General features: G+C 50.3%; 1 protein-coding gene across 1 annotated transcript in view; it reads right to left on the reverse strand.

The window, feature by feature from the left end:
* Positions 1-1548: 1548 nt before the first annotated feature.
* The window catches only part of TXNRD1 (thioredoxin reductase 1), a 101535-nt gene continuing 77057 nt past the window's right edge, over positions 1549-26026 (reverse strand). Inside the window, exon 13 of the mRNA XM_040491030.1 lies at positions 1549-1762. Within this exon, the coding sequence (XP_040346964.1) occupies positions 1700-1762 (63 nt within the window). The 3' untranslated portion in view covers positions 1549-1699. The remainder of the gene's footprint in view (positions 1763-26026) is intronic.

Below are 26026 nucleotides of genomic sequence, written 5' to 3' on the forward strand. Positions count from 1 at the left end.
GGCGCCTGGGTGGCTCAGTGGGTTAAGTGTCCAACTCTTGGTTTCGGCTCAGGTCATGATCTCAGAGTTGGTGAGTTCGAGCCCCACGTCGGGCTCTGTGCTGACAGCTCGGTGCCTGCTTGGGATTCTCTTTCTCCCCCCTCTTTCTGCCCCTCCCTCACTTGCTCTATATCTCTCTCAAATAAACAAACATTAAAAAAGACTCACACCCATTTTAATCCAAAGCTACGGAAAACGAAGAGTAGCCAAATAACTTTTCTTTCTGCTTTTTTCAATGCTCCACAGAACACAATGAGAAACCACGAGAACCTTTCCGATGTGAGGTGTCCCTGTACAACGAGGCAATGCCTGCTGGGGAGTTCAGGTGAGAAATGACCTTGATCCTGGCTACTTTTGCTGCCCTTTTGCCTGTCACAGGACTGACCTCGTCTTTGCAACATGCTGGCACCTTGTGTTGGCACGCTCTCCCCCCTAATCAATACTATGCTCGCTAGAACACAAATCTGGTTGAAAATCCTTCCGCAGGTATTTGACACATTACAAACTTACACACTTCTACGTGAGATCCTGTAGTACAGTGTCTGAGCCTGGACCCTGGAGCTGACCTCTTGCCCTGGATCCTACCCAGCTCTACCAGTCTCTGGCTGCACCTCAGTTTCTGCATCTCCTAAGCACCTCAGTTTCCTTATCTGTAAACCGGGCCTAACAGGAATGAGGATTCGAATGAGTTCATGGGCAGGGAGTCTTGACGCCTGACACGTAAGAGGAGCTACATGTGTGAGCTCTTTCTACAAGCCACCATGTCCAAGATGCCGCGGAAAATGCTGCCAATTAACTACGATGCAATGCTTTCGGATCTCTTAAAATGTTTGAGACTTCTCAAAAGTATTTATTTAAAAAAAAAAACCTTTTTTTAACGTTTATTTATTTTTGAGACCGAGAGAGACAGAGCATGAACAGGGGAGGGGCAGAGAGAGGGAGACACAGAATCGGAAACAGGCTCCAGGCTCTGAGCTGTCAGCACAGAGCCCGACGCGGGGCTCGAACTCACGGACTGTGAGATCATGACCCGAGCCGAAGCCGGACGCTTAACCGACTGAGCCACCCAGGCGTCCCTCAAAAGTATTTATTTAGTGACTTGCGTGGATTTATCACAGGTCACCCTTGGGCGCGCCTAAAGAGGCAAAAAGCGGAAACAAGTGGTTAAGTTATTCGCAAAATGCTGCCAGAGTCCAAATCTTCTCAGTGATTTTTCAACTCAATGTTGTCAACGTTCATAGTTTTCAACACAAAGTCAGCGCTCCGGGCAATCGATGGCGTGAGGAGGAAGCGTTTCTCTCAAGGCTACTGCACTGGGTTTCTGAAAGAAGGTGTCAGGCAATGACAACCATGTCACGACCTTGTGTCAAAGACAATAAGACATATTCCGATTATGCAGCTGCTAAAAACGTGTGTGGAGGGGGTGGGCACTGCATCTTAGAATCAATGAAACGTGTTAATAATAATACATTCTAAGCAGAGCAGACGAAGCTTACTAAAATGGCGGCATCATGCAAACCCAGGCCTTTATCAAATTGCAAAGGACTGTTAACCTCGGTCACGATCCCAATCAGTTGTTCAAATGCAGCTTCTGAGAACATTCCATTTGTCATTCCCCAAGGGCACGGTGTTCAGCTTGGCTGTTTCATTTTGACCCAGATCAGGTGCACACAGTCTTTGCCAAAGTTTCTCCTGGGATGTGCAGGTTCCCATCCAAGGAGTTCTGAAAGGAAAGGTCAAGTCATTTTTTATTCGTGTGTTTGATCATGCAGTTGAATGAGAGAGCGGCAAGCCCAGGGTTGCTTCCCTTCTGATGGCCTCTTCTCTTTATCCCCTCTGGGTTTTGCTCATCTTTCAAGAGCCCCCCGGCCCCCACCGCCCCAGGGTAGTAGAACTCGTGATTCTTGCTCAAATCAGGATGCAGTACAATCAATCACCTGGAGAGCGTGGTAAAAATGCAGAGAAAGGACCCCACTCGGGAACCGGACTCAAGAGACTCTGGAAGTGAGACCCAAGAGTCTGCATCTTAGAGAACTGGACCCGGGGCGCCTGGGTGGCTCAGTCCGTTAAGTGGCTGACTCCTGATTTCGGCTCAGGTCGTGATCTCAAGGTTCGTGAGATCGAGCCCCGTGTCTTCACTGTCAGTGCAGAGGCTCTTGGGATTCTCTCTCTCCTTCTCTCTCTGCTCCTCCCCTGCTTGGCTCTCTCTGTCCCTGTCTCTCTCTCTAAATAAACAGACATTAAAAAAACAAAAAAAAAAAAAAAAAAAAAAAACAACTGGATCCTCCCCATGATTCTGATATAACCGAAGTTTGTAGGTCACAGCGCTAAAAAAAAACAGACGGTAGGAAAAAAAACGGGCAGAAGATGGGTCAAAGGACACGGCAGGAGAACATTAAAAAACGTCCTTACGACGTATTTTCAAAAAGTGGTTCTTTTTCCGCTGCTTTTTAAAGGTAATATATTGACTTTATAGTGCTGTTAAAATGGAGTGAAAGATGGGGGGGAGGCTGTGGAAAAGGCCGGTTCAGGCTTTGTACCCTCCATCAGAAGCACTATCCCAGCCGTGTGAAAATTGGAAATACGCTGTCGCACCCCGTGGGCTGAAGGCTGGGACCCTCAAGATCACAGGGTGACCACCAGGGAAGGTGGGGTAATGTGCTCGCCACGCAGTCCCCGGAAATGGCAACCAACTGGTTCACCTGTCCAGAAATTACTGCAAGAGTTCTTTTGAAGAAATAAAACACAGCGTCCACCGTAGAAGAGGTTAAGGGTATTTTTAACTGCTCAAAACCCCAGCAGTCTTACAAAATAATTATTTCCATTCATTGATGACGGCTTTCTAATTTCAATTCTTACACACCCACACAATCCTTACATGATTTTAATCACAGCAGGTATACACATATATATGATTTTACGCATACATTTTTCTCCTAATATTATTCTGTAAACTTTCCTCATGTTTCACAGTCGCCGTATGATTTTAAATAACAGCATGGCCTTTCTTTTCACTGATACGCCACAGCTTACTTAACCAAACTCCACTGTTTCTTCTAGCTGTTCCATGTTACAGGCAACGCTGTGATGAAAATCTTTTGCACAGGGCATTTTTACACACCTACGGCTTCAAATGATGTCCATTTTCATTCCTGTGCCGTGCTCTTCCTCGGTTTTCCGACACCTCATTGTTGCCGTCACTGGCTGACGATACGTACTGAGGACTTACAGAGTGGCAGAGAAGCCCAACCCTTGGGGAAGTTACTGAACGCTATTAGATGAAAATTTATTCCTAAAGTCTCACTGTGGGCTAGCTTTCCCACTTCCCATCTTCTCCTTCTCACCCCAGGAAGAATTATTATTAATCACACACATATTAAAGAAGAGGGGTGGGGAGGAGGAGGAGGAGGAGGAGGAAGGGTAGGAAGAAAGGGGAGTCAGGAAATGTGGGTGGCTGGGGCGGGGCGTCTGGGTGGCTCAGTGGTTAAGCGTCTGACTTCGGTGTGACTTGGGCTCAGGTCATGATCTCATGGTTCGGAAGTTCGAGCCCCACATCAGTGCTGTCAGCGCGGAGCCGGCTTTGGGATCCTCTGTCCCCCTCTCTCTCTGCCCCTCCCCCACTCGAAATCCCCGTCCCTTCCTCCCTCTCTCTCTCTCTCTCTCTGAAAAATAAGTAAATATTAAAAAGAAAAGAAAAAGAAATGTGGGCTGGAAGCTGGGTCAAACAAGGAAGTAGATATTCCCCCCTGAAGCCTCCAGAAACAATGCAGCTCTACCAACCCCTTGATTATAGACTTCTGGCCTCTGGAACTGTTACCGAAAAACTCTGCGCTGTTGAAGGCACTAAGTTTACGGGCCTTTGTTACAGCAGTACTAGGAAACGAATGTAGCTGCTCTTCAGGCAGGGCTGGGGAGGACACAGAACCTAACGACAGGAGAGACCGTATAAATAGCCGCTAACACCCAACCATCGAGTGCTTGCTCTGTGCCGCACGCACATCGACCCAGATTCAAGCCGCACAGCACTGTGAGGTGAGTGCCATTATTATCCGCGTGCGACAGACCCGAACCTGAGGCTCGCCACGGTTGAGTAGCTTCGCCAAGGTGGCACAGCCTGGGAGGGGTTGATTCAGGACTTGGACTTAATCCAGCCAGGAGCAGTGGTGGGTGCCTGGCATCCCGGCTACTTAGGGGGCTGAGCTGAGGCAGGAGGACGGCTTGAACCCCGGAGTTCCGGGCCATCGTGGGCTGTGCCTATGGGACGTCGGCGCTCAGTGCGGCATCCGTGGGGTGACCTCCTGGCAGCGGGGGAACACCAGGTTGCCTCAGGAGGGGTGAACTGGCCCAGGGCAACAGCAGAGCGGGTCGGATTTTAGACCCAGTCCAGAATCTAGCAAAGATGCTGTGCAAGACTTTCCCAAGGCACGTGGTTTGTGGCGAGGTGGGGGGGGGGGGGGGACCTACCTTGGACCTTCCAGCTGATTCCAGAGGACTCTTGCCTTGGAGTATGCTTGATGAGGGGGAGGGGTCGGTGGGACTCTGCAGGGGGCTGGGGCTGGAGCTGGTGGAGGGTGTTGAAAGGCAGGCCCGGAAGGGAACGAGGTGGATTCTTCAGCATTCTGTGCCGGGCCCAGCTCTGGGTTATCACCGCTTCCTAAGCAGACAGAGGCTCTGGGTGGCCGGCCTTGTCTCAGTGTGGACGTAGTCTCTCCAGCTGCTCTTTGGTGCTTCTGTACCTCTCAGCCGCCCCCCCAGCACCACCCTGTCAAGCCTTCACGCCTCTGTCCACAGGGAAGTCTGAGAAAGGGTTGGCAAACTCCACCAGCCCGGAGCTCCTGGGGCCCTTGCAGGCTCCAGGCTCTAGAGTTCATCTCCCAGAAAGAACAAAATGCCCCACAGGCCGGGCTTGCCGAACTGAGCCTCATACAGCCACCACTGGCCGCTGCAGGTAACTGTGTGTTCGGAGCGCCACCTAGTGGTGCCCAGGCTCCCCTGAGTTTCTTCCCAAATCTGATCTGGAGGAAGGGGCTCCTACCTCCCTACCTCCAGGGAGGTTTAGGTGACTGAGAGGGTCTCCAGCCCTGGGCTGCAGGATACTTTAGAGATGCCCAAGGCCAGCTGGTTCCCTGAAACACTGAATTTACATGGAGCCTGCCCCATCCTGGGCTCTGCCTGAGGGTCCAGAATGCGGGCTCTGGGTTGAGATACAGAATACGGTTTTTTGTCATTTATCAGCTCTGTGACCTGAATGAGTGTGGGGAAGGCGTGGGGGGAATCAGCATCTTATTTCAATGTGAGAGGAACTAATGGAGGAGAGTGAATTTTAAAAAGCTGTTGAGAACACATTTTTTGACAACTTAGATAAAATGGACCAATTCCTCGAAAAACGCAAAGACTCACTTAATATGAGCTAGAAAATTTGAATATGCCTACAACTGTTAAGGAAATTGAATTTGTAATTTGAAAACGCCCAAAAAAAGAAGTCTCCAGACCCAGATGGTTTCACTGGAATTCTACCAAGTGTTTAAAGAAGAATTAACACTATCTCTGTACATTCTCCATCAGAAAATACAAGAAGCAGGAAAACACTTCCCAATTCACTGTATGACACGAGTATGACCATGATATCAAAACCAGACAAAGACAGTACAAAAAAGAAAACTATAGATCAATGTCCATGTGAACATAGACATAAAAATCAATAATGAAATATTAGCAAGTAGAATTCAGCTAAATACAGGAGGAATTGTACGCCATAACCTAGGGATACGAGGCTGATTCAATATTTGAAAAATCAATGAATGGAATCCACCATATTAATAGGCTAAAGAAGAAAATTCACATGATCATATAAATTGATGCGGAAATAGCATTGACAAAATTCAATGCCCATTCATGTTAAAAACTCACAGAAAAATAGGAATAAAGAATCACTTTCTCAACTTGATAAAGAACATCTACAAAAAACACCCTACAGCTAACACACCTAATGGTGAAAGACTGATGAATGTTTCTCCTTAAGCCTGGGAAGAAGGCAAAGTGTCTACTCTCACTACTCTTATTCAGCACAGTGCTGTAAGGTCTAGACAATGAAGTAAGGCAAAAAACAACGACAACAGCAACAACAACAACAACAACGACAACAACAACAACAACAACAAAAGGAAATGAAAGGCATACAGACTAGAGAAGAGGATATATGTGCAGAGGACATGATTGTCCATGTATAAAAATTATTGTATTTCTATATACTATGAACAGATGGACATCAAAGTTATAAAAACGGTATCATTTACAGTTGTTCACAAAAAGGTGAAATATTTAGGTGTAAATCAACAAAACACGTACGGGACTTGTATGCTGAAAACTACAAAATATTTAGGGAGAAATAAAAAAATCTAAAGAGACATACCATGTTCATAGATTGGCAGGTTCAATATAGTGAGGATGTTAATTCTCTCCAAACTGCTATACAGGTTTAACCCAATTTCTATCAAACTCCCAGCAAGATTTTTGTAGACATAGACAAGATTATTCTAAACTTTATATGGGAAGGGAAAGGAACTAGAATAGGTAAAACAATTTTGAAAGAGAAGAATAAAGTGGGAGGAATCAGCCCACTCAATTTCAAGACTTATTATAAAGCCAGAGTAGTCAAGGGTGTGTGGTATTGGTAGAGGAATAGACACATAGATCAATGAAAGAGAACAGAGAACCCAGAAATAGATCTATACAAACATACCCAACTGATTCTGGGTAGGTGCAAAAGTAATTCAATGGAGGAAAGGTAGCCTCTGCATTCAACACATGGTGGTCGTGTGATGGGACCTCTGTAGGTAAATAAACAGACAAAACCCTTAACCTAAACCACACACTCTTGTACAAAAATTAACTCTAAATTTGTCGCAGACCTAAATGTTGAGCATAAAACTATAAAACGTTGAGGAAAAGACAGAGGAGACAATCTCCGGGATCTAGGTTTAGGTTATTTTAATTTAGTTTTGAAAATACAAAACGCAAACATACTACAATCTATTTCAAAAAAAGTAGGAAGCATTTTCTTTCCTTCACCTTCCCAGCTGCTGCCCTTTCCTACAGAAATGATGAAATTACATGGGAAACTTTTAAAGATACTAATGTCCAAGTTTCAATCTGATTCACTTGGCCTAGGGTAGCGCCTGAACATCTGCATTTTGGCAAGCTCTCGGGTGATTCTAATGTGCAGCCAGGTTGAGAGCCACTTTGTGAAATGCAGAGCTCCCACAAAACACCTCAGTACAGTGGTTTCCCAAGGGTGGCCCCTGACCACGCTGCAGCATCACCTGGGAGCTTGTTAGAAGCGCACATTCTCAGGCCCCACCCCAGACCTGCTGAATCAGAAACAGCCACCCATGTTTCAACAAGCCCTCCCTCCAGGGGATTCTGATGCCCACTCAAGTTTGAGAACCTCTGCCTCAATAGACCAATTCTGACACAGACAGGAGCAGCTGGTTCACAAACAAGAAAATACACGACATTGAAAAGCACTGAGAGCACTGTTCAACCTCCCTGGTGATCAAAAGAGAAGCAACATAAAAACAGCAGGGAAATTCCACCTGACACCCGTCCAATGAGCAAATTCAGAAATACATCCAACGAAAGACAATACTTTATGCTTGCCTTTTCACACAACTGAGGTAACCAACCATCCGGTGTGACTAGGACTGAGGGGGTTCCCAGAAGTGGGGCCTTTCTGTGCTAAAGCCAGGACAATTTGGTCCCCTTATACAAGACTTATCAGATTAATATAATCATTGCTTACTCTGTTTTCCCCATTAGACAGTGATCCACAGGGGCAGAACCCTGTGTTTCTCATATTCTATCATGGTCTCTACCCTTGAACATAATATATATTTGGAGATGGAAGAAAGAAAGGAAGAAACAGAGAGAAAGGAAGGGAAGGGGGAAGGAAGGACGATAAAGCATTCCGGGGCAGTCAGTTTCTCCTTCAGTATTTCTACAGTCCCAGACACACACCACGATTTTAATTCTGACTGTGCTACATTACAGCTACTTATTTATAGGTCTTTCTCCCTCAAGAACCCACGAGCTCCTCCCGTGCATGGACTATATCCTACCACCGTGGTATAATCAAAGACGTCAGCGCCTACAGGTTAGGAGACTGAGTGCTGAACTCAAGGCTTCCTGGGTTCAAATCCTGACTCTGTGGATTATCAGCTGTGTGCCCTTGGACAAGCTAACTCACCTTGCTCTACTTCAGCATCATCTGACAAATGGGTATGAAGAGAATAGCACAGGACCTACCTCGCGGGGTTGTTGTGAGAATTTCACACTGACTAACGCACGTAAAAATGGTGCCCGGGAAATACAGAATGCTCAATGCAGTTAGCTATTATCATTAGTAACGGAAAGGGATCCACAAGCCCCATGTGAAGGACTGAAGTTACCTTGTAGTGATCAGGAAGCTGCAGGTGGCTGTATTTTCTAGATGGGGGACAGACAGCAGTGTGACTACCTCCAAACGGTCAGGAGGGAACTTTGTAGGGGTGGGAAGACGATGCAGGAGGCTGCAGGCTACCACGGGGCTCCTCTTGCCCATGTCCTCCTTCTGTGTCCCCTACTCGTTACCCCACGAACACCAGACACCCCAGTGTCCCTGGGGTCCTCAGAGTGCCTAGCCTACAACTACACTTTCACAGGCATGGTCCCTGGAGAGGGACAAGGGGCTCTGACCGGAAAGTCATATTTGGGGGAGCAGACCCTTCGGTTCATTACTGAATCCCTAGGACCTGGTTTCTAGCACAGCATACGCATTCGGGGACTATGTATAAACTGACTGATTTTAATGAGTGTAAATCCTTCTTTTAATCCCGTTCGTTAACCACCTTACCTCTGGTTCTGCCCTCGACGGTGCACTTCCTAGCTGGATCTTTCCTGTTGGGTCACGAATCAGGAAGCAGAATGGCCAAAGTTACTCCACGGGCATTTAGCTGAAGGAGGCGGAACCCAGGTCCACACAAGAACCCGCGTGTGAATGTTCATAGCAGCTTTATTCACGACTATCGAAACTTGGAAGCTACGACCCAGACACCCTTCAGCAGGTGAACGGATAAATAAACTGTGGCACATCCAGACAATGGAATATTATTCAGTGCTAAGAAAGAAGTGAGCTAGGGGTGCCTGGGTGGCTCAGTCAGTTAAGCGTCTGACTCTTGGTTTCCGCTCAGGTCATGGCCTCACGGTTCGGGAGCTCAAGCCCCGCTGTGGGCTCTGTGCCAACAGGTGGTACCTGCCCGGGATTCTCTCGCTGTCTCTGTCTCTGTCTCTCAAAATAAATAAGTAAACTTAAAAAAAAAAAAAAAAAAACGAAATGAGCTAGCAAGCCATGAAAAGACACGAAGGGACCTCGAATGCATACTGCTATGTGAAAGCAGCTCATGTGAAAAGGCTACGTACGTACTGCACGACTCCGATTTTCTGACACTCTGGAAAAGGCAAAACTATGGAGACAGTGGAAAGACCGGTGGCTGTCAGGGGTTAGGGGGACGGGTGCCTAGGAGGGGTACAGAGGGTTTTTAGGGCTGTGAAACTCATTTTGAAAACTAAATAGCCCCATCTATAAACTCTCTAGGCCTCCACCGCTCCCCCCAGTCCCCCCCCCCCCCCCCTCGACTTGAGAGCTAGCAAAGGGAAAGAAAACTAGGCGAGACTTCACACTGTCTTCATCACCACCCTTTTTAGGGACCTAAAAAAGGGCACCCTTTTTAGGCGCCCCCTTTGTCCCGCCTCCTCACTGGCATTCACAACGCAGTCTCGGCCCTGACGCACGGAGCTTGTCTTTCCCATGGAGTTAACCATGCAGTTGGGCAGGATGAGAAGACAGGGGCTTGGGAAACGAATAAAGGCTGAAGTGGCACCAGTCTCCCCCTCCCTGTGCCCCCGCCCCCCTAGAATGGATCCTCCCTACTGTGTGCCCCCCCCCCCCCCCCCCACCCCGGGACGTGCTACCAACGACACCTCAGCAAGCTCATTTCTTTATCCCTTTCCTGGACCCAGAGTTGTTAAGGACAGGGATCCCGTTCATTCATGGTTAGGTGAGCCAGCCCCCCGCCCCACCACGAGGTAGCAGGGACTACGCTAAACATGGAAGACAGAGACGAATAAGACACAGCCACAGCCGCTGGCAAGTGTTCGATGCAGGAGCCTCGTGTGTTGCTCATTTCTGCATCCTTGGCGTTTAGCACAGCGCCTCGCAAATAAAAGACATGTTTGTTGAAGGAATGGATGAAAGTCCCTACATGACCCCACATCAGGCTGCAGAAAGCGCCACCACCGAAATCCATTCCGAGTTCTCTGGCCATCTAGGCTTGGCCCTGGGGGAGGGGCAGCGAGGAAGGCAGGAAGGGTCCAAGTCACCTAAGGACGGAAGGCGGCTTTTATTGTCACAGATCGACAGCCAGGCCGGCCAGCTCAGCGTCCCGACAGCCCAGCGCTGCCCTCGGTGTGAGAGAGTGTAGCTTGGAGAACTGTCCTCCCAGGAGAGGAAACGTATTGACAGGTACCTCTCTTGTCCTTTGAATTTTTTCTCCCTTTAACAAAAATGGGACCTTATATAGTACGTACTATTTTGTGACTCTGGGGGATTTCCTCCGTAGAACATACGAACGTTCGCAGTAAGGGAAATAAATCAAAACCGCCAAGAGCCTCCTGGCGGCCCGGGGCAGGATTTGCCACACTGTCTACATTTTGGAGCTAGGAGTATGTTTAAGAAAGAAACAAACACCCAAACTTTCAGCGTCCAGAACGTCTGCAGTTTGCATTCATGGAGAGGGGAACGTGGGGTACAGTCACTCTGCTGCTTTGTGGGAGAAACTGGCCTCATAAGGCAGAAGGAGGTCGTGCCGGGTAAGGATGAAGTCCTCCCCCCGGGGGAGGAAAGCCCGTCTGTGTTTGGATGCCGGCTTTTCCTACTGCAAGCTGGGTGACCCTGGGCCAACCACTCGCCCTGTCTGGGCCTCGTCCTGAAGAGCTGTGGAGGAGACTACAAAAGATGAAACTAGCTTAGCAGGGACCTCGCTAGTGCTGAAGGGATGTGAGCGGTCAGTAAGCTTGCCTTCGTGGATGGCAGAGCCGAGAAGTGAAAGCCTTTGCTTTTCCTGCAAATGCCACGTGGACCCAGCTACGCACTCCGTCCCGGCTAGTCCGTCTGCTCCGACTCACGTCACTGGGAGGCCCAGAAATTGGGCTAGAAGGAAGGACCCAACAGGAGCCTCGGGAGACCCTCTCTCAATGGCCCCAAATGGCTTCTGCCCACCCTGGTGGCGCTGGGGTGCTCTGCGTGGGGCAGAGCCCAGGCCGGCCCCACCTGGACCTCCACAGAGACCTATTTCGGTGTCCCGGAATGTGGTTGTTGCAAATGAGGGCCTGGATGGTTCGAAGCTGCGGTTCCAGGAGCAAGTCAACCAAATACCTGGGCAGGACACCAGCAGGTCTCACAAAGAGTCAAACTGTCTCGTTAAGGCCACGGGCTGCCCGGCGGGAAGAGGTGTGAGAATGGGCAACCGTCCACTTTCCGCAAGTGCCGGGGTGCTCTGTCAGGCCACAGGTGGGTGCCCCAGCGAGAGGGGGTCGAGGGGGCACTGGACAGGCTGGGGGCTCGGAGGTCTGCGCTCGGCTGCAGGGACAGAGCAGAGGGAAGGGAAGGGGCCAGTGCAAGGCTTCTTTCCACGTGATACAACCACCCAGACCTGGTGGTTGGAAAACTGCACCCCTGGCTTGTGTACTAAAGTTGGGGTGGGGGGCAGAAGGAACAGATTTGGAAATAAAGCCTGAAAAGCCCTCTGTCCAATCCCCTCTGTTGGCGAAGCTTGCCCGCTCCAGATTATAGCACCTTGGTTGCTGGAGGCTCTTTGCACTGAGAATTCTGAGACCAGCGTGCATTTGCCAAGAATAATTTTGCCAGGTCTGAACCGCTCTGCACCAGGAGGTGGGAGGTGGAAATTTTCAAAAGCCCCCGATCCATGGAGGCCTTTCACAGCTCACCAAATAGACCCTGGAAAATAGCAAACTGGATCTCATCTCTTTAGAAAGTACTGAAGGGGTTTGTTTCTTTAAAGATATTCTAGACTCCACTGTAGAAGTTATCACAAGTGTTACTTACTTGCTCATAAGCCCACTAATTTTATACGATAATAACCTTATGTCTCAATGTACCTTCTAATGTATACCTTGATTTACATGTTTATGTTGTTTTAATCAAGTGTTTTTAAATTTCCATCTGTAGCTTTTTCTTTTATAAACACTTCCCCATGTTTTTATGCTCTCCATGTTAATTCTAAAAAATTTTTAAATGTTTATTTATTTTCGAGAGAGAGAGAGAGAGACAGCATGAACGGGGAGGGCACAGACAGAGAGAGGGGACACACAGATTTTGCAGCAGGTTCCAAGCTCTGAGCTGTCAGCACAGTGGCCGACAGGGATCAAACTCAGGAACCGTGAAGTCTTGACCTGAACCGAAGTCAGATGCTTAACCGACTGAGCCACCCAGGTGCCCTTCTCTGTGCTAATTCTAACAATAGTATCCATTCCATTGTATTTAAGACCATAGATTTCTTCTTTTTCTGTTTATTTATTTATTTTTTTTTGAGAGAGAGAGAGAGAGCAAGCCAGGGAGGGGCAGAGAGAGAGGGAGAGAGAACCCCAAGCAGACTCTGTAATGTCAGTGCAGAGCTCCGTGCAGAAGCCACAAACCACGAAACCGTGACCCGAGCCAAAAGTAAGAGTCGGACACTGACTGGGCCGCCCAGGTGCCCAAATACCATAGATTTCTTACCCAGACCGTAAAAAATCGTTTTTAACTATTATAAATAATGCTGCAATGAACATCTCATGCCAACTACTTAAATTAATTTTCAGTTATGTGTTCAGCATATACTTATTGGACGCCTATTATGTTAGGCCCTGGGGATAAGTGAAAAAACAGACACGGTCTCTGCCCCAAAGGCTAACAAACATTTTCTATCTTAATAATGTGCAGATTTTTCTCAAATGCAACAATAATCCTCTGATGTAAACAGGGTAGCACCCACTGCCAAGAGAGCACGCCGGGGCCTGGGACACGCAGAGCGGGGGGGCTAATCAACAACATTCCTGTCTCACCCGCTCCCTCCTCAGCTCCCAACACACACACACACACACACACACACACACACACACACACACAGCACAGGGGAGTTCAGGACAGACAGCAAATGGAGCCCACAGCCCCAGGACCGAGGCTGAGGACAGAGGCCCCACTGTAGCAGGACCTTGCTGCCCCACCACAGGGCACGGGTCTGGGCCTCTGCGGGCCTCTCCCACTCCCCTCCCCACAACTCATGCACCCGGGGGCCTCCCCTGTAAAGTGCTGGGATTTGGGGTGCAAGGCGGGTAGAAAGGATGCTTCCTGCAGACGGGCTGTTCCCAAGGGGAGAGGATTCCCTTCCCTCCTGACCTCCTGATGCAGGTGACTCACCCCCTCCCACCGCTCCCACGCCCCGACAGAAGACAGGATGCTGAAGCATCTAGAGCCGCTCCCTGCCCCCACCCCCACCCCGCAAGGAAACAGCAATGGGGTCGGCAAAGGCAGTGGCGATGGATTATGGTGCCGACAGTCGACAGTCAGTCGGGAGCTCTCAGCGCCAGGCTGCTTTTGACTTACTGTTGCAAATTAACACACTGAACCCCTATTATGTGCCAGGCAGGGTGCCAACCTTTTGACATCACTGTCCTGTTGAGTCACCTGAACGGCCCCCGACCAGGAGCACTGACCGTCTCTCCTTCGCCAGGGGGCTAGTTACCTTCTCTGGGATCACGCTAGTAAGTAGCAGTGACCAGTTCTAACCAAGATGGGTCTGATGGCGAAGTTGGGATTCCCAGCCTCTGTGCTCTGCTGTTTAGACCTGGTCACCACCCCCCCCCCCCATCCCCCTCGTCCCTTGTGCCTTCCTTCTCGAAAATGCAGGGGTTGAAAGTCAAAATCACTGCTCAGGTTACCAAAGAGGAAGGAAAGAAAATGTGTCTTCAGGCACACACGAGAGTTCGTGGGTCTAGCTGGAAGAATCCCGCTCCCACCTCCCCAGTGGCCAGATCTGCCGTCTGCCGAAGGTTCGCATATAGTCTTCGCTCACACCGGCAGAGGGCTTTCCTTATTTAGTCCTTGTGACAACCACACGAGGGAGGGGCTGATGTTATCACCCCCCTTTCTCTGGCTGAGCAACCCAGGCCCCAAGAGGTTCGACAGCAAAGTCAAGTCACACAAGCACGTGGCTCAGCTAGGATTTGAACCCAGCCTGTGTGACTTCAAAAGCCGTTGCTTTCAACACCTCCCTCCAATTCCTCTTGGACCGAAAAGGGAGGAAGCAGTCAGTCCGTAGGACGCTATGGGGATTGCTCACGGGGGTTCTCCCTCAGGCCTTTTGACATATGCATCTCTAGATTCTCCCACAGAACAGTCTCAGGGAAAAGTCCGTTATTTCCTAAAACTGGGGACGTGGGGCCGCAGGGCAGGGCGGGTGATAGAAGTCTTGCCTTCCTTCTTAGGCGGTAGACTCCTCGGTGCCTTATTCTTACGCCCAAGTTCTTAACCCTTCTTAGCCTCTTTATTGACCCTCCCTGATTCTAAAACGTCTCCTGCATAAAACATTCCATTCCCATAATGTGGCCTTTCTCGTGAAGACCTCTCTCCCTTGCAAATATTGACAGAGGTGTTGTTGCCCCCTGTGGATGAATCAACACACGCCACCGCCCGGCCAGCATCCACTGTGCCCACGCACACCTCGAAATGTCCCCAGAAGGTTTCTCGCTGATTTTGTTTGCAGAGAGAATTGACTGGTCCCTGTTGCACTGAGAACAGAGAGTGAACAGAACAAGGAGGGATCACGAGAGGTGAGGTTTTGAAGCAAATGCCCCGCCTGCTTAATGATGATGTAAGTCACATCGAGACCTTCTGTAGCAAGTAAACAGGGGAAACACAGGCTGTTCTAGGATGGTTAGTCTTGCTTTTCCTTTTCGCAGCTCTGATATTCGGAATCATGGCTCTAACCTGTGCAGTGCGTTACAGAGCTCTTTCATGTATGCAATCTTCTTGGAGCCCTATAGCAACCCAGGGGTGGGGGTGGGGGGCGGTGACAGAGCCCAGAGGGAAGAAGACAGACATAAAACAAAGATTAGCTCCTCCACTGCCTGGGGTTATCTCTGCTTTGCATGGGCTAATCCACTCAATAGACTGGAAAAGCGGAAAAACAAAACAAAACAAAACTCACTTTCCCAGTCTCCCTTGCAGCTGGAGGTGGCCATGGGACACAGCTTGGGCCAGGAAGTTAAAAGTAAAAGTCAGCTGGGTTTTGCTGGCATGGCTGCACAAAAGGTAAAGAGGCAGTAGCACCCTTTTTGCCCTGACTATGGACTTGATGCCTGGAGCTGCAGCAGCCATCTTGTGACCATGAGGAAAAGGACAAGAGAATTGCCAAGCAGCAGACCCAGAACCCTGACATCAGCGAGCTGCTGCTCCAATAGCTGAAACCACTTGCTTGGGACTTCTTATGGGAGAAGAAACGTTTATTAGTTTAGGCCCCTGGTTGTTACTTGCAGCCAAAAACACTTCTAAATAATACACTTGGGTGCTATTATCTCCATTATTCAGGACAGGAAAATGAGACCAGAGACACTGAGTGTCATGTTCAAAGTCCAGTTGCCAATCAACAGAATGTGAACTGAAGCATGAACCTTGTCTTGCCTCTCCCCTCCTCTTATTCTTTTTTTTTTAATTTTTTAATATTTATTTTTGAGAGATACAGACAGAGTGCAAGCAGGGGAGGGGGCAGAAGGAGAGGGAGGGAGGCACATAACCTGAAGCAGGCTCCAGGCTCTGAACTATCAGCACAGAGCCTGACGTGGGGCCCAAACCCCGCTGAGAGATCATATCCTGAGCCGAAGTTGGATGCCTAACCAACCGAGTCACCCAGGCGCCCCAATGCCCCCTCCTCTTCTAATCTGGCTTTTGTTCAAGGCTTTGAAAATACAGAGGTCAATAATATTATTGCTAATAATAATAATAGTTAACATTTATATTATTGATAATAATAGTAACAGTTAACATTTATTAAACACTTAGTAACGATCAAACACAGTGCTAAATGCCTTCTAACCATTATCTCCTCTAATCCACATCCAGACTCTAAGGTAAGTAGATGCTACAACACGTCCACTTGACAGGGAAGGAAAGTGAGGCACAGGGAGGCTCAGTCGTGTTTCTCAAAAGGCCACACGGCTAGTAAGTGGCAGATAGAGATTCAGTCTGGAGTCAGCGCTGCAGGCTCCCACAATTCCCTATGCTGCCCCCAGCTCTCTGGACCCTCCAGCCTGGTTGGGGAGAAAGACATTCCTGAAAATGATCCCACTCTGATCGGCGCTATGAAGGAAACTTCCCAGGGACGCTTGCTTGATAATCAAGTCTTTTGAGATCTGGGAAGGGCCTGTTGGGCACCAAGTTGCTCCTTTCAAAGCTGCCATGGGTTGAAACCACGGGGCATGCAGGGAGAAGCTCCCGGCCTAGGTTCCCGGTCTTCAGAACACAAGGCCATGGGCAAGCTGGAAGATCCCCAACTAAAGCCAGCGAGAGGCTGCTGCATAACTCCTCCTGGCCTCCTTTCCTTCTGGAGGCTTCTCTCACCTAGCCTGCTCCCCACTCGCCTTTCTTCCTGGTCTCCATGCTGGCTCTAGACAAGACTTCGGCCCTTCCGGGAGGCCTCTGGAACTTACCTTAGAACCTTTCCACAGAGCGTGATGTAAGGGAGAGTGTGGGACTTAAGCCACCCCAATGGTGGCATTCAGTCAAAAGGTCACTCTCTGGAGGGGCCATCACGAAGTCTGGCTCTCCTGATCTCTGATCCATATTGAAGAGTTTGCTATTTAGCAAAAATAGATGTTAGAAGTAGATTTAGGAGGTGAAATTCGTGGCTAAGGAACATCATGGAAGCTAGAAATGGGCCCTCCTAGGGGCGCCAGGGTGGCTCAGTCGGCTAAGAGTCCGACTTCGGCTCAGGTCATGATCTCACGGTTTGTGAGTTCGAGCCCTGCGTCGGGCTCTGTGCTGATGGCTCAGAGCCCGGAGCCTGTTTCAGGTTCTGTGTCTCCCTCTCTCTCTGCCCCTCCCCCACTGATGCTCCGTCTCTGAATAATAAATAAACATTAATTTTTTTTTTTTTTAAATGGGCTCTCCTTGATAAAATCTGTGGTTTTCAGATATGTGCATTGGCCAACACACTCTAGAGACATCTCATCCATGTACGAGCAGGGAACAGAACCCAGTGTGTCCTCCCCCATTCTAGCACCACATTCCCAGTTCCTAAAGGGTCCTATGTCCAGCCACCAGCTCAGAGGATTTGGTGACACTTTGTGTCAATGAGCTTTTTATCCAAGGTGCAGGTGGAGTGTCTAAAAGGACCAAGAATCGGGGCCTCCCTGGGTTTAGTGAGCAGGTCTGCACCTCCCTGCTGATGAGTGTCAGCCAACTGGTAGCATTTTCACCAGGGAACAAAGTCAGGGAGCAGCTTCCTTCACCACCCCCCCGGCAACTACCGGCCTCCGATAGCAACCAAAGGCTACCTGGCCATTTGCCCAACGAGGCTGGCTGCCATTAGTCCACAATATTTCTTCTACTACTCAACACCACATGCATGGGTCCTTGTAGAGTTCTGTGGGGGTTTTGTGTGGAGTCTTGGAAACAGCTCTGGAAGATTCTAGAGCAATCCTAGAACAGGGTCTCTCGACCTCCGCACTGTCGGCAATTTGGCTGGATAACTCTTTGTTGCAGCAGCCGTGCTTTGCAGTACGTTTTGCAACACCCTGGCTTCTTCCGCCGGACGCCGATATCACTCTCACCCTCTCGGGCCCCTGTGCCCCGTTGTGACAACCAACATGAATGTCCCCTGGGGGTAATATCACCCCTAGTTGAGGAACCCTTCTTCTGAGTTATTGGGTGAGATTCCAACACAGTTAACATGCCCATTAATCAAAGGAAGGACGCCCTTCAACCTCCTACAGGAACTGAGTCTCTAAAGAAACACACCGGCCAAAACACAGCTCCACATCTCCACTTCCTAGTGGAGACACAGCCTGAAAAGTTACTGAAAGACTAGGTCTGCTGTGCACCCTGATCTTCGGATCATCTCAACATCTGGAAAAGAACACGGTCTGAACGGCAGAGGCGCCTCAGAGATCAAGTCACTGGTGCCACGTCTGTCCCCGGCGGCCGGTGGTGTCACAAGTTCCCACTGCCCTGGGTCAGAGCGGGTCTTCCCACGCTCAGGTTGCTTGGCTCCGCGTGGGCGTGGCATTTGCTCACTGTGTGAATGCTGGAGCCATCAGCACCCTCAAAGCCACTTAGCTTCTCTGATCCTTCAAGCTTCCTTTGGAAATCAAGGCTGGGAGCCCTCACCCTGCTCCAAGGCAGAGCACTGGACAAAACGGGCCCCTGTAGGTTCTTCCCTCCAGCCTGGAGAGCTGGCATCTTCGACACGCACACCTTGCCTCTGAATCCAGGGAAGGTTGTGGCTGAGAGACGCCAAGAGCCTCGGGCGCGCGAGCTGCGTGTCCTTGGAGAACTCACTCCTTCTTAAACCTCGGTTTCTGCTTCTGCAAAGTGGGTGGCTTTAAGAAGTCCCAGAACTCTTTGCAAATGTGACCGAGACCAGCTACCATCTCCCTGGATCCGAGAACCTGGTCAGGAATATTCGCTTGGGGGGCTCTAAGCCTGCTCTCAGTTCTGACTTCCTGGAGCCTGTCCTGTCCCTGGAACAATGCTGACCACAGGTCGGGGCCAGGATGCTGAAGGCTGGGAGGGAGCTCAGCACGGGGTGGAGGGCGGCATGAGTGACAGAGTGGGAAGGTGGTTCTGAGCGGGTTTTGCTCTTTGATTACATCAGAGAAAGCCTCCGCTGGTTTCCTTACCGCCTCCCTCTGCCATCTAATGCTCTATCGCAGAGAGGCCTGAGGCCCAGCGGCTTCGGGAGGCCACGCTATGTAGCCGGAAGTTAATGCCAACGTTTTGTTTTCATCGCATTTCTTTCAAACTGGTTTTGTTTCATTCCAAAGGCAGAAAGAATAAATGGGATTAAGGAATAGGCACTCACAGTTGTCCCCCACCCCATCCCCGGCCACCAGCTCTTCTCTCCTAGGTCATCACCATGTGCTTCTTCCGTGGCCTTCCAGAAACAACTCATGCATTTCAGGCACAGGCAATATGCATTTTTACAAAATTAATATCTGTTTACGGCAAGTGAGGCTGGCTTCCATTTACGATTTTGTTACATGGCTTTGTTTTCAAATAAAATGTGTTCAGGGGGTCCCTGGCTGGCTCAGTCAACGGAGCATGCAACTCTTGATCTCAGGATTGTGAATTCAAGCCCTATGATGGGTGTAGACAGACAGACAGACGTATGTACATAAATGTGTTCACATTTAAAAGAAGGTGGGGGGCACCCGGATGGCTCAGGTGGTTAAGTGTCTGACTTTGGCTCAGGTCATGATCTCGCCATTCACGAGTTCGAGCCCCGCGTCGGGCTCTGTGCTGACAGCTCAGAGCCTAGTGCCTGCTTCAGATTCTGTGTCTCCCTCTCTCTCTCTGCCCCTCCCCTGCTCACTCTCTGTCTCTCTTTCAAAAATAAACAAACACTTAAAACAATAATAAAAGAAGGGGGATCACTTTATTAAACCAGAGTGTTAAGTAAATACACAGAGATGACAAAAGTGCTGTAAGCTATGTGATGACACCCACAGGAAAGGCTGTGAAATCCGCGGGGACCTGTCCCCAGCTCTGCCCTGCAGGGATCAGGGGGAGTCTTCACTCCCTCTTATGCCCACCCACGGTGACCAGTGACAGAGGCTGGCAGGAACCTGGTTCATATCTAGATCTGTTGGAGCAGCCCCTCCCCGGGACCCTCTCCCCTGGGAAGGAAGGGGAGCCCGGGTGGAGGGCACAGACCCTTGACGCGAAGCCTCCCGGCCATCAAAGGAATCGGGAGACGGGACCCCGGCCTCCTGTGTTCCGCAGAAGCCTTTGGGTCTCTCTGTCTCTACTGTTGCATCCACCTGATGGAGGTTTGGTTACATCATGCCTGACACGTATTTGCTTCCCGAAAGAATGCATCATCTGGAGGGGTGCCTGGGGTGGCTCAATCGGCTAAGCCTCCCACTTCAGGTCAGGTCACGATCTCACGGTTCGTGAATTCAAGCCCCGCACTGGGCTCTGTGCCGACGGCTCGGAGCCTGGAGCCTGCTTCGGATTCTGTGTCTCCCTCTCTCTCTGCCCCTCCCCCGCTCACACTCTCTCTCTCAAAAATAAACAAACATTAAAAAAAAAAAAAAAGAACGCATCATCTGGAGATGGTCCTTCTGCCCACTGTGTGAGTGCCCGCGGGTCCCCACACGTGTCTCAGCTCCTCCAGAGAAGCCGCAGGTCTGGAGCAATGGCTCCAGACTCGTACTCGGCACAGCACTGGCCTGCCAGCACTTAACAGTCACGAATAAAATATTAATGCATTTTAGTTAGGCACTAATGAATGTCATTATAAATACAACTAACGCTCTCCTTCTTCTCAGACACGACACCTTAGGAATCCAATAAACAAAAGTGAGGGAGAACCACCTCCTGCCGTTTTCTGCAGAGATTAGTTTCACGGGGTCGGATGAAAACACGCTCAGCAGTGCCTGTGTGGTCATAGTCACCGTCTGGTGCCATGAGCCATATGACAGCCACACGGCAGCAGGCCCGAGTTTAGCGTGATGTTGGATTCTTGCTCATTTGGTGGGTGGCTGGCATCATGAGACCTTGAGGCCCAGCTGGACCTTGGGGACTTACCTGAGCATCTCATGCAGAGAGTTTGTTCCCTAGGCGCAAAAAGGCCCGGGTCCCAGGGGCCACCTTCAAACAACCATGCGGACCTCTCGGCAGGCCGTGAGAAGGTTGAGGCCAAGCCACAGAAAAATGCGTGGGTCTTCCGCACCGGCGCACATCTCTGGAGCTGGATTGGGTTGTTGTGTGGTTCTTTTTTTTAATAGCCTTTATTTTTTAGAGCAGTTTAATCTTCACGGCTAAATTGAGTAGAAGGGACAGAGATAATATAACCCCTGCCCTTACACACAGGGCGTCCCCCAATTTCAACATCCCCCTCCAGAGTGGTACATTTGCCAAGATCCATGAACCTGACACATCATAATCACCCAAAGTCCCAAGTTTACATCAGGGTTCATTCTCGTTGTCGTGCATTCTGTGGGTCCGGACAAATCGTCATCCAGAGTGGTTCCAGTGCCCTAAAAATCCTGTGTTTATATACTGACAAAAGCTATTCACTGTAAGCTATTTCTCACATTATTAAATATTCTCTGGGACAAAAAATGATTTAAGTGGCTGTATTAGCGGGAGTAGAGGCTAAGCTGGGGTATCAGAGAGCCCCAGAGTGCTGCATCTCCAAAGAGAGGTCCAGACACACTTCCTTCTCTCTCATCTACAAGATGGAGGGGGGCAGGGCGCTCCAGGGCTGGTCACCCAAGGACTCTGGTTCCTTCCGCCTTGTTGTTTCCCCTTTGTGTTCTATTCACTGAAGACAGCAGACTGTCCCCATTCCGCACGTGTGCGACCACCCTGAGGTTCTTCTAAAAAATGGGACAATAATGCCCAGCTCTCAGATCCACCTGTGGGCTGAGACCCCGCACGGCGGAGCCTCAGACGGCGGGCAGCACAGTGAATGCTTTTACTGGAGCCTCCTTGTTTCAGAGGCTCAGCACAGAGCAGAGTGCATGATGGTGACCGCAAGCAAAGCCCTGAGGAAGCAGCTCCTAAATGCTGCACATGGCCGTGGGAGAGCCCCCACGCCAGTGTCCCAGAGCCGCCTGACTCCACACCGAGCAGGGACAAGTCCAGGCAGGCCCAGCCCTGAGCAGCTGCCGATGGCCTTTTCTCCCTTCCTTTGTTAAGGGTCCTGGGTATGGACCCAGGCAACGTACCACCAGATTTGAGAAAAAAGAAATTTATGAGAAGGTAGTCGTTAACCTGTGAGAGCTACATGGGAGGCAAGGCAGTTACCTTCCTAATCATTGTCCTGTCTCTTCACTTCACCGTGAGAAATTCATTTCACCAACTATTAGGCTCAAATTCACGATCGCAGGAAGCACACCAGGGAAGGGTGGTGCCCGTGATGCAGCCAATCCCCGCCCTACGCCCTGCAGGGGTGGGGGACTCACCCACAAAATCCCCTTCCCATGGGTTGTTGCCACACTAGAGCTGGGGGTAGGGTGTGATATTGGCTCCTGCACATTACACGGTCGTCTTCAAAGGCCTGTGCGGGTTCCAGGCTGGCTGCTGGGGGCCAGAGCGTGCACGGGCTTTTCCTCCCTGCCTCTGCACTTGACCCCTTGGCACAAACAGGCCTCTCCTTCTGGGTCTCCCTCCTGCTGGCCCAGCGCTCTCCTTACCCTAGAGTCACCCCTACACCCTTGAGCAGCACCAAGGGCTCAAAGCCCCACTCCACGGCGGCAGGGCTCACAGTCCCTCAGAGGTTATTTTCAGGTGACAGCCCTCTCCCACCCTCCCTACCCAACTGACAGACTCCCCTGGACATTTGGAGGCTGCTGTGTGTGCAGGAAGCAGCAGGGCTGGGGTAGAAAGAGACAGAGAGTCGCCGTCCCGGCCTTGAATCCCAGCACTGCCCCTTTGCTTCCGTGGACCTCACATGCTGAAAACAGACTCACTCCTGCTCTGACCCATGTCGCGGCACATCTGGAACACTGCTGCCCTGTCCTGCGCCCACCGCAGCCCATCCAGCCGTCCCCCAGTGAGAGACATCGGGACCGGGCCCAGCTTCCCGATGCCCCGAATGACGCTCCAGTAGACAGCGGCAGGCTTGCTCCCTGACGCACACATACGAGCTCTCTGGGGCTGGTGCCCCGGGGGGACAGGACGGCCGGGTCGTGGGGTACACACATCGGCACAGCCCAAGAGTCCCCTCGCTTGGCCTTCATCAGCCTCTGGTGTCGGCAGATCTTACGAGGATAACGTGACCTCCCGTCATTTCCATTCACCTCTTAGTCACTCGTGAGCCTGCACATCTGTCCTCTTCAAGGAACAGCCAGCTCAGCGTCCTCTGCCCGTTTTCTTTCGGGGGCCCTGTCTTCTTGAGGACTGGGCAGGATTCCTTGGAGTCATCTGGCTCCAAGTCCCTTGTCAGTGTTAGACGCTGAGATGGTCTTTTCCCAGTTTTGGTGCGTCTTTATTCCCTCTTGTCCATGGTGGTCTGTTGGGTCAGAACTGTGACACTGTCGGTCCATTCGATGTTTTTGCCTCACGGTCCATGCTTTCAGACCACGGTTTAGCAGTCCATCCCCACCTCCGGGTCACCGACGTATTTTCCTATATTACCGTACACACTTGATGTTTGTGCCACACGCATGCATTTAGGTCTGTTTCGAAGCTACCTTTGTTACAGGGTGTAGACACGGATCCTGTTTGACAGTCACACAAGTACTGATGGAGTTTTCCCAGCATTGTCTGCCCAGCTGTATGTCCTGCCCTCTTGATGTGCAAGTCCTGTAACTTTTTTAGCTCAGCGGGCTTATTCACGCAGCTGAATAGTTTGTGTTCCAAAAAAAGTAATGGATTAGAAGTGGGAGGCGGAAGCGGCAGCCTGCTGTTCACACAGATGAACACCAGGGGGCACACCTTCTCTTTGTGCTACTTCACATCCCCGTGAGTTTGGACTTATGGTGGGGTGGTTTACCCCGGGCCCCCTTTTCCCCCCCCCCCCCCGCCCCGAAAAATGGGTACAACAGTTCCGAGGGTTCTTACAAGGGTTCATCGAACCGCTGCACATAAAGTGCCTTGCATGTGCACTGCTTTTGTTCTCCTTGCCTGAAGTTTCCATCAATAATGTCTCTTTTGAGCATCTCCTCTGGGGCCGTTTTGAGGTCTTTGTTCTCCTACACACTCGTATTAGCACGTTGCCCCCCACATCATCCCAGACATATGAACTATAACGTTTACAAGTATATGGGAGCCAGATTCAATTGCATTTGATTAGTTGAGATCATGTTAGGTAGACATTTAAAGATTTCTCCATTGAGGGGCACCTGGGTGGCTCAGTCGGTTAAGCGTCCTACTTCAGCTCAGGTCATGATCTCATGGCTCGTGAGTTCAAGCCCCGTGTTGGGCTCTGTGCTGACAGCTCAGAACCTGGAGCCTGCTTCAGATTCTGTGTCTCCCTCCCTCTCTCTGCCCCTCCCCTGCTCACACTCTCTCTCTCTCTCTCGCTCTCTCTCAAAAATAAACACTAAAATTTTTTTTTAATGTTTTTATCATTTTTGAGAGAGAGACAGAGACAGAGAGCAAGCAGGAAAGGGGCAGAGAGAGAGGGAGACACAGATTCGGAAGCAGGCTCCAGGCTCTGAACTGTTGGCACAGAGCCCGATGCGGGGCTCGAACTTACAGACTGAGAGATCATGACCTGAGCTGTAGTCAGCCGCCCAACCGATTGAGACACCCAGGCACCCCAACACTAAAGTTTATTTTTAAAAAATACAAATAAATAAAAGATTTCGCCATTGCAGTTTTCCTGTGTTAACTTTTTTCCTTCATGTTTTGAAGCATTTTTTAAAAGGTCTAAAGCCCTGAGCGCTGCTGGGGACACAGCCCAAATCCCATCGCTAGACCTACAGCCCCTAAGTCACCTGGGAGTCCTTCCAGGCCAACGGATGAGCTGCTTTAGGCTTGTTTCGTCGAAGTGCCCGCTGGAAGCTGGGGCCTGAGCTGAGGCCGCCGTGTGCCCGTCTCCTGTGTTCCCCGGAGTCTGTCTGGGGAGACTGAACTTACCCTGGCTTTCCCATCAAGCCAGTTCTGAGCACAATTCCAAACACACAGTAGGGAATTTATACGTAACTGTGGAATGACACACGGCCGTGTCACAATCGGGTTTACTGCTCTTCTCTCCATACCTACCACCCCACCTTCTCCGCGGCAACTGCCCTTTCCAGGCTCCCTCCGTCTCTTGCTCTGACTTGGAGCTGCCTACGCATCCGTCTCTCCGACCTCTTTTCCACTCTTCACTCCCACCGAATCATGTAATAACAACAGTCAATGTTGCCATATGCCTGCTCTCCACACAGTAAGGTTATATTCTAAGTGCTTTATGTTTTTCAACTTCTTAAACGCTCGCAGACGTCCTCGGAAGGTACAAGTTAACAGCCCCATTTTACCGAGGAGGGAACTGAGCGAGGCTGAGCGCAGATAACTTGGCCCAGCGGTTGGCACAGCTGAGATTCTAACCGTGCTGCCTTGGTCAGGGCTGGGGCAGGATGTCAACCGGCCCAAAGCCGACTGCCCATCAGGTGCTCGGGACCAGGGTGAGAAGCATGTGGAGCCCAGAGGGCAGAACTCAATTCCCAGAGCTGTGCAAGGGCTGATCCCGCTCTTAGGAGGCCTTCAGTGAGCAGGCCTCACTCACCTCACCCCCATCCCGGCTCCGGCCCCAGAATGCGTCCCAAAGCACTGGCCAGCGCTTGGAATCTTCCACAGGCTACTTACAACTCCCCTCTCTGCCTTCCCAACTTCTGTTTTCTGTTTCCCTGGGATCCACACCCCTATCTCTTTCCCTGCTTAGATTTTTCTCCATGGCATTTAACACCAGCTCACATTCCATACGTTTGACTTGTTATTTTTGCCTGTTTCCCGCCACTATGGTGTGAAGAATTATTGATGTTTTTGTTCACTGCTGAATTCTCCTGCCTGCATAGCATTTTTTTAAAAGAGAGAGCGTGTGCGAGCGAGGGGCAGAGAGAAGGAGAGAAAGGGAGAGAGAGAAGCAGGGCTCAAGCTCCCCCACTATGGTACTCAAACTCGCGAACCATGAGATCCTGACTTTAGCCAAAGTCAGATGCTTAACAACTGAGCCACTCAGGC

The sequence above is a fragment of the Herpailurus yagouaroundi genome, unplaced genomic scaffold, assembly GCF_014898765.1.
Source record: "Herpailurus yagouaroundi ecotype Mexico unplaced genomic scaffold, PumYag 182, whole genome shotgun sequence".
Taxonomy (NCBI): Eukaryota; Metazoa; Chordata; class Mammalia; order Carnivora; family Felidae; genus Herpailurus; species Herpailurus yagouaroundi.